An 8,785-nucleotide genomic window follows, 5' to 3' on the forward strand; every position below is an offset into this window, starting at 1 on the left:
TAGTTTTAGTCAAAATATCACCTTTTAGCCAAATTTTAAACTTATTAATGACCTAGCTAAAAGCCCATGTTCGTCAACGTTGGAATTTGGCGGCTGCTCCTATAATTGGGCTTATCAATTCTCTTCACGGTATGGTGACGGCAGTGGCATCTGTAGGGGATCTAAATTAGGAAGGCTTGGGCTAGGGAGTTTCACATGTAAGGTGTGCTGCGGCTATAAGTTGATGTATAGAATAGTTCTAAATTATTTGATATCATGCTCACTCAAAAATAATATAATCTTGATAATTTTTTTGTTAAAATAATAATAAATATATATTTTTCAAGGGGACTCATGATCTCAGCGTGAAGGAGGAGGGACTCGGGGAGTAATTCTTGGAGATATTTGCTCGGTTTATGAGTAGTTACTTTAGAACTAGTAATGCGACTGGCTCTCACCAGTTGAATAGTAATGAGATATGAGTTTAGGATTCTACTCCTCACCAGTTGAATAGAATGTTTAAAGGTGAAGAATTAGGTGGTGGTGAGATCAAAGAGATTAGCCACTCAAAGGCTCAAAGCAACAGCTCTTATATAATTCAAGGACAAATTGACAAGGTTCAATACTTGAGGATCAAGATTGCTGAATGCATGTCATTATGGGTGTAGGTTATACACCTCAGTTAGCCATAATAACCATCTCTTCTAAGATTTCGTAAACGAAGTCTAGAAGTATGACTTTCTAATATTTTAGAGGGGGGAAAACAGAGAGAAAAAGTGAAAGATGACCAACATTAAATTCTCCTCCCGGTCATACAAAAGAAATGCTAGTTTTATCAGAAGACAAAGTCTATGCATCTGTCCAAGCTGCTAAAAGTGGCATGTGAGGCATGGAGAGAGCAGGCCTCATTTGAGTTGAAGGGATCCAAGAATTCGCGCCAGTTGGAGTAGCTAACAACTTGGACGAAGATGTAGGCAATCCAAATAGCATTGCGAGGCTAGCTCTATCCGGGCTTCCTTCTCTCGAGCTGCTGAAGCTGGTCACCAAAGATGAAACATTTGACAAATGAGTTCGTTTGTTGGCTGAGTCCTCTACCTCTTGCTCAATCATACCCTCTGAGAAAAATTGGGTCCTGTAACTTTCGGTTTTTGGTGGCTTGTCATCAGTTTCCTGATGGAGGTCAGCCGTCTTCCATTCCAATTCACATACATTGTTCTTCTGGCAGATAATTGCTTCCCCGTTGCTATTATCAGTAGGAAGGTGGTCCAAAGCCTCAGTCATATTGGATCCTGTCTCCTTACTTCGCTTCGCAACTTCTCCAGGAAGAAGGGTACTACTTGCCATGATACGTTCTACATCGTACCTTGTTATGTCAAAGTTAGTTACCGCATTCAACCCACGAAACTTGATAGCCGCGATGTCGTAGGCTTCTGCCGCTTCCTCTTGGGTGCCTATAGAGTTTCGAATGACAACTAGAATTAGCTTCTATTGTAACTTGTATCAGTGACAACTAGGATTAGCTTGGTCGCATTGAATTCCCAAGTTTTATTAAACCTTCAAAGTGGCTCATCAACAGCCTTATGGTTGCTGAAAATAAAGTCATTCAAAGATTGGGTTTTGACCACAAGGCTCATACTTTTGCCTCTATTATACTCTCGATAAGATGACAGAACTTTAAACGCCGTGCTCCAAGCTAAAATGGGAGAATATTCTACTTGGGGAACACAATATTCAAGGAACTTACTAAACGTTCCAAGATAAAGATCCTTGTTTCCTGCAACCCTGCCAATCCGAGCCTGCCATCTTCCATGTTGATGGTGTCTGCTATGCATGAAAACAGAAACGGGGATTACACTTCATCTATCTTTCAAGGTAAGCATAATAATAATACTAAAAAGCATGCTAGCAGGACCTTGTTACTCCTCGGTATATTGAAGCCCCCCTAGAGAATCCACTGCTTTTCCTGCACAGGACATTTTGAGTAACCTACTGAATCAGAAAACATGCTACTGCTTAAACCGCAGTGTCATGGGAGAGAGGAGGGGTGGGGGGTTTGAAGAAAACGACCTTCTTAGGTGAGCAACATATTCCTGTCTGGTCATGTTCTTCATTTCATCCAGTTCTTTTTCATAATTCTCCAACTAACAAAAATAACATCATGGTTGAGTTTAGGTAACTAACATTTAAAGTAACCTACCTTGACAGAGTGGAAACATAAAGAGAAGAGAATCATTACAGGGAAATTGATGTGAGTAGAGGGTCCCCAATACTTGAGTGCCGCAAGATCGTACGCTCTTGCTGCTTTTTCTTCCAAGTCATAACCCCCTGAAATTGAATTTTCGGGTTGACTTCACGATAAAATGAATGACAAAACATGTTAACTAAGATTCGTAGTCCTTGTATACTAGAGGGCTTACCCAGATAAACTGAGAATCATCATTTTATTGGAAATGACATCGCCGGCCAAGAAAGAAACACCGCAGATCAGTGATACGTGGAATTGTTCAGGAAAAGCACAGAAAGAGACCAAAAATAATTGCAGTGGCATCCAAAGTAAAAAAACATCACAGGGGGAGGATTATATAATTTATGTCTTGTTTCCAAACCTTGCCTTCCTTTCCTGCTCTGACCTTCTTTTTTGCAACTGTTGTCCCACAGATGGGCTTCATATTTACCAGTCCATCTATGCCTGATGAATAAAAACATCCAGAAAATTAGGAAATAATGAGAAACAATATGTAATAAAGGAAAAATATGAGGATGACACGGTGTCGGGCGACACAATTACGGAGCAGTATGTAGCGAGAGGAAAGCTTTTCAGTTGAAGAGAAAACAAATACAAAGACATAATACAGGATTCCCAATTAATAGAACAAAAGTCAACAAGGGGACGAAGGAAAAAGGAAAGAACCAACCTCGTAACACCTCTATACTGGGAGGTTCTCTGCCCAAACGTATCCAAGGACTTCCTATGAACAATTTGCTTCTGATCCACCTTTTCAGGCCCTCTTTTCTTGGTATCCATGCCTATATAGTCAGTGACAGTGGGTGAGATGCGCTGTGAACCTGTAAAACAGCTTGACTGGGAGCCAGACCTCACAGACAAGCTTAAAGAATGTAGATCGCCACATGACATTGCACCGATAGCTCCAGATTCACTTCCATTGTCACCCATGCAACCAATCATCTTCTGTTCCCCCAACTGATTAACTGGATAGATCTTTGAGATCCAGTTCTTCAAGCCAGAGACCCTATCATCTGCCATTGTCGGAAGCTGGAGATTGCAATCTGCAAACTGAGACTCCCTTGTGTCCCCTAGTATCATAGCATGGCTTTTAAAGCCAGAGTAATACGAATAGTGTTGGGCCTGAATCTGCTGTGGCTGTTCTTGGTTCCTGGAGCTCTGATCAAAATGGTCCAGGCAATTTTGGTTGTTGGCCTCATGGTCTGGCATCTGATTGTAAAACATGCTGTCTAAGCTCAGAGCCATAGCTTCTCTGTCATTGCTTTCATAGTGATTGGTCCCCATGGTAGCACCTCCAAAGAAGTTCTCCAGCTTTGGAGTTGAAGTAGTTCCCATTGCTTCACATAAAAAGTCAGAAGACAGAAGGGTCCAGAAGTTCAAGAACAAAGTTTTTCCCCAAGCACGAACCAAAGGCCAAAAGAAAAAAGAATAATATAGGTTCGAGCTAACCTTGTGGTTGTGACTTGTCGAGAGCTTCCATCATACAAAGAGACCCGTCAGACTTGAGTGGCATTGCAGATAGGGGGGCATATAAGCTAGCATCTCCTTCAGTTCCATGGTAAATACCATAGTACAGGTGAGGTTGGGAATGAAAAAAGTTAGCCGGGACTGCAGTAGAAACAGCAGCAGAGGGAGGATGTGTTTGGTGATGGTTAGGAGGGCCTGAAAAAACCTCCATGGTCATGTGAGGAGAGAGGGAAAAACCCATCCAGATAGTGTTGTTGTCGTTGCTGTTATTGTTAATATCATCATTTTCCATGGATTTCATCCTCTCTCGATGTTACTCTTTCTCCCACTAAGCAGAGATTCTGGGCAAGTTTCTTTTGAGGGGAGGCAACTCAATCATTGGGAAAGAAATTAACTAATCATACTAACATCCATTCCCTTCGATGAAACTGGATCTTTGTTTGCTAGCTGCAACATTGATTGGACCATATCTAAGCACTCATCTAAACAAACCCAACTCCCGCAACTGGAACTATGCTCTCTCTCTCTCTCTCTCTCTGAAAAGACTTTTAAAGAGAACAAAGCAAGTTCCTTTAAACTAAACAAAAAGAATGAGCTGCAACAAGCAATGCTGGGTATCCTTCCTGAATTCCATAGGGATCTGTGTATCAGAAAGACCTATTCTTTTGCTTTACCTTACGCTCCTCCTTACCTTTATTTTGCTTTTCTTCCTAAGAGCCCTTAAATCTCATGAAAGATCAATTACGAAAAAAGATTGGAAAAATGAAAAAGACCAAAACCTGCATCCCAATAAAACACTTTCTCATTTGGATAGGATTCTTCAGAACCGGCACCCCCAAAAACCCTTTGGGTCATAAGCAAGTCTCCTACTGACCCTCGAGGAGCTTCAATTAGATTTCACGGGCAGAAAAACTCTCTCCAGTCACTCCACAACAGTACGCAGAATCTATACTGACCTACCTATTACCATATTTAGCAACTAGATGGATAGGAATCTAACATTTCTTGTGTTTGGGCTTTTCATTTCCCGTTTCTTAGAATTTTTCTAAATTTTAACTAACAATATATCAAAAACACGATATATCATTTAGCTGCATCGAGGATGTTTGTTGGCTTCTCTACCGCTCAAAAAAGAAAGACACCATCTTAGCGAGCCCCAAGGGAAGGGAAAAAATGAAAAAGTAAAAAAGCACCACGCTAATGGGTTGAAATGAGTAGCAAAAAGTTGTGTTAATAACCCAATACAGGATGCTAGGATTATAAAATCAACAAAGTTATTCAAGAACAATTCGAGATTGTTTAAGCTCGACTGTGTGTAGTTCATTTGATAAATAAATCAAGTCTAAACAACCATCTAAACTCATTTATTAAACTTGAGAAATTTCGAATCCAATCAGCTGAACTCATATAAGTTTATATAACTTCGTATTACTTATTTTTATAATACAAGATGTGTGTAGTTCATTTGATAAATAAATCAAGTCTAAACAACCATCTAAACTCATTTATTAAACTTGAGAAATTTCGTATCCGATCAGCTGAACTCATATAAGTTTATATAACTTCGTATTACTTATTTTTATAATACAAGATGCACAATCCTCCATCTCAATAGAATCATCCTCTAACTCTAAAGAATTCTTGGCTAAACAATGAGCCACAATATTAGCTTCTCTCCTAACATGCCTAACAACCCATTTATCAAATAGTAGAAGCTTATTTTTCACATCTATATATTATGATCAAACGGCCTGCACTATTCCAAGGAGTATCATGTGCTTGATGCTATTAATAACTTGGAGAGAGTCACATTCCAAGATAATCCTTCTTAGGCCCAACTCACTACCAAAGATTGTTGCTTGAAGAGCATCAAGAGCTTCAGCCAGCAATGGTTTATAGAAAAAATCACGTTGCATTCTTTTTGTAGCCAGTACATTACCTTCACCAGCTCTTACCATAATGTCAAAACCAACTTTACCAAGAGATTTATTAAGTGCTGCATCCTAGTTAGTTAATTTTGAATAAGTCACCAGTAGGAGGCTCCCATCTATTCATCAAATTTTCTCCACCTATCACTGGCTTGACAGAATCTTTTTCAGCTTCCTTAAAATCAATAAGTAGTTGTTTTGACTTCTGCGTCACCAAATTTGGATGGGAAAAGTTGGTGCCGAAAATAAAGTCATTCCTTCTCTGCCAAAGTCTCCTTGCTATCAAGACTATTTCTTCCATCTGTTCTTCATCAACTAGATTATGCATGGCTACATATATATCCTTAAAACATTATGTTGTCAAACTGCTTTTCTGAATTTTCTTTGAACATAGGCTCCATACATCCTTTGCTGCTATGCACTCCTAAAGAAAATTGATAGTACTTTCCTCTTCTTCTAAGCATATTGGACAGTTTGGTGACTTCACTATTTTCCTTCTAAAAAGGTTTAGATTTGTAGGTAAGGCCTATAAACAAGCTCTCCATAGAAAAACTTTTGCAGCATTAGGAAATTTTAATTTCAAGATTCTGTACCATACTTCTTCCTTGCAACTTGAATTTGAAGACCGTCCTTTAGCTCGATCAAATATCTCTTTTTGTAAATGATATGATGCACTTTTGACAATAAATTGACCATTTGTTGTGCATCTCCATATTAGCTTATCTTGACAGTTTGATAGACTAATAGGTTTCCTCTTTATAGTAGAAGCTTCATCATAAGAGAATATTTCTTCAGTCAAATTTACATTCTAGTGTTTAGTGTTTGAATCAATAATATGAGCCACAGATTCATCTTCACTCAAAATTCGAGCGGCACTTTGAATCTTGTATGTAGTTGGTTGAGGAATCCACTTATCTTTCCATATTTTAACACTTTGTCCATTGCCAATCCTCCATAAAGACCCTTCTTCCACTAGATGCCTAGCTGCCATGATGCTTCTCCAAATATAAGACGGTCTTAAACCAATTTTAGCTTGGAAGAAGTTTTTGGAAATATATTTTACTTTGGTATTTTTGCTGGAAGTGAATCGGGCCTTTGAATAATCCTCAACCCTTGCTTGGCCAACATTGCCAAGTTGAAACTCTCTACCTAGTTTGGATTGCAAGAGTCTCTCATCCAATCCTATCTCATCTCAATATCCAAACACAAACAATTTTAAATTTTAAATTTTCAACTTTTTCATCTAATCATTTCAACTTTTCCAAACTTCCAAATAAAATACAAAAAAAAAAAAACAATAATTCAACTTTTTTAAACCACAAAACAAAAATAATATTAAAATTCTATAAAACATCTTAATTCAAATCATTTCACTACTATTCACAAACCATTTCACTATTATTCACAGATCATCTCATTTCATCTCATCTCACTACCCAAACGAGGCCATCTCAAAATCCTAACCCTCCAACTGTTTTTGCCTTTCCTACCTGACTCCAAGAAATCCAATGAATTTTCCTTTCATTTTGTTGTTGTTCTCACCAATAATTGTTCATAATTCTATTTATTTCTTTAAGTAGAACTTTGGGAACCTTGAAAACACCCATGCTATAAGTAGACAATGCTTGAATCACTAATTTGAGCAGAATCTCTTTATCTACTTGTGATAAAAAATTTGTCTTCCAATTGCTTATTCTAGTTCTTATTCTCTCCAGGATGCATTTAAAAGATTGAGCTCTAGATCTACCAATGATAGCTGCAGCCCTGAATATTTTTCATAGGATGAAGTAGATCTAACTCTAGCAATACTCATAATTATATCCTTTGACTCATTACTAGTATTGGTGCTGAAATGGATAGATTTTTTTCTTTACCCAGTCTTTGTCCTGAAGCCCTTTCATAAGTGTCAAGTATTGCAATCAATCGGCTCCACTCCAATGGATTTGCCTTGCAAAATGATTAATGCAAAGTTGGCCTCTAGCTATTAGAATACCAGAGATTACACTAGATGATTCAACATTGTTGAGCAGATTACTTAAGGCTTCAGAACATAGAATAAAAAGGTAGGGTGATAGATGATCACCCTACCATATCCCTCTTGTTGATCTAAAAGAACTTTGAGTAGAACCATTAATAAGTAGAGAATATGCTACTAATATGATACCGCTCATAACAAGATCAATCCATATTCTATTGAATCCCATTTGAATCATCACAGCCTTTAAGAAATCTCACTCCACCCTATCATATGTTTTACTCATATCATGCTTCATTGCCATAAAAACTTATTTTTCCCAAGCTCCTACCATTCATTGAGTGCATAGTTTCATAAGCAACCACTACATTATCTATAATTAACCTTCCAAGAATAAATGCACTCCGTGTAGGGTAAATGACGGTAGGTAAAATTATCTTCAATCTTTTTGCCAACACTATTGAGATGATTTTTGTAAATTACATTACATAAACTGATTGGTCTGAAGTATGAAACCTTCTTAGGATTTTTAACCTTTTAGATTAAAGCTATATAAGTATCATTAATGTGGCAAATATCACAATTTGAATTGAGGAACTCGAGGACAACTTCACAAACATCTTGCCCAACAATACTCCAATGGTCTTGGTAAAAAGCTTTTGGAAATCCATCTAGTCTAACCCAATGGGTTCATCTGAAAATAGCATCATTCACTTCAAGAGCAATGAATTCTTTTGTTAAATTGAAATTCATTTCCTTAGTGACTGTTGGGATCATGCAACTAATACAACTTTCAATATCCTTTGGACTTGAATAAAAAAATAACTCCTTATAGAATTTGTTAAATAAGTTACCAACCTCTTCAGGAGAACTATCTTAAGGTCCATCCTTCCTCTCAATTGTATGAATAACATTGGATTTTCTCCTTTGTTTAGCACACATATGATAATATTTAGAGTTCTTATCCCTATCTTTTAACCATTTCTGCTTAGCCTTTTGTTTCCATTTGATATAATCTTCTTTAAGTAATCCATCAACTTCCTTCTGTAAAGCCTTTATTCTCCCCAATTGATCCCATGTGCTTTTGCTTTGTGGTTGTGTTATTTGATGGAGCTTTTCATCTATCACCCCCTTAATATTGTTCACTATTTCCTTACTCCATTTTCTAAGGGGATTTGTATACTTTTCCAA

The 8,785-nt window shown here is 37.6% G+C and overlaps 1 protein-coding gene across 1 annotated transcript; it reads right to left on the minus strand.

Annotated features, from left to right (window-relative positions):
- Window positions 1-553: 553 nt before the first annotated feature.
- LOC121241435 (AP2-like ethylene-responsive transcription factor ANT) lies at window positions 554-4,707 on the minus strand. Its single transcript, XM_041139193.1, has 9 exons — window positions 3,674-4,707; window positions 2,895-3,561; window positions 2,586-2,668; window positions 2,397-2,405; window positions 2,216-2,304; window positions 2,047-2,120; window positions 1,892-1,942; window positions 1,724-1,800; window positions 554-1,430 (listed from the first exon to the last, which is right to left on the minus strand). Exons 1-9 carry the CDS (start codon window positions 3,990-3,992, stop codon window positions 829-831), a joined length of 1,971 nt encoding a protein of 656 aa, XP_040995127.1. The 5' UTR covers window positions 3,993-4,707; the 3' UTR covers window positions 554-828.
- Between the last annotated feature and the right edge of the window lie 4,078 nt (window positions 4,708-8,785).

The sequence above is a fragment of the Juglans microcarpa x Juglans regia genome, chromosome 1D (assembly GCF_004785595.1).
Source record: "Juglans microcarpa x Juglans regia isolate MS1-56 chromosome 1D, Jm3101_v1.0, whole genome shotgun sequence".
NCBI classification, from domain to species: domain Eukaryota; kingdom Viridiplantae; phylum Streptophyta; class Magnoliopsida; order Fagales; family Juglandaceae; genus Juglans; species Juglans microcarpa x Juglans regia.

Coding starts and splice junctions, on each gene's coding strand:
- LOC121241435 (XM_041139193.1), bottom strand. CDS start 3,992: ATGAAATCCATGGAAAATGATGATATTAACAATAACAGCAACGACAAC. Junction 3,562..3,673: donor CGACAAGTCACAACCACAAG/GTTAGCTCGAAC, acceptor TTTTATGTGAAG/CAATGGGAACTACTTCAACT. Junction 2,121..2,215: donor CTACTCACATCAATTTCCCT/GTAATGATTCTC, acceptor TATTTTTGTTAG/TTGGAGAATTATGAAAAAGA.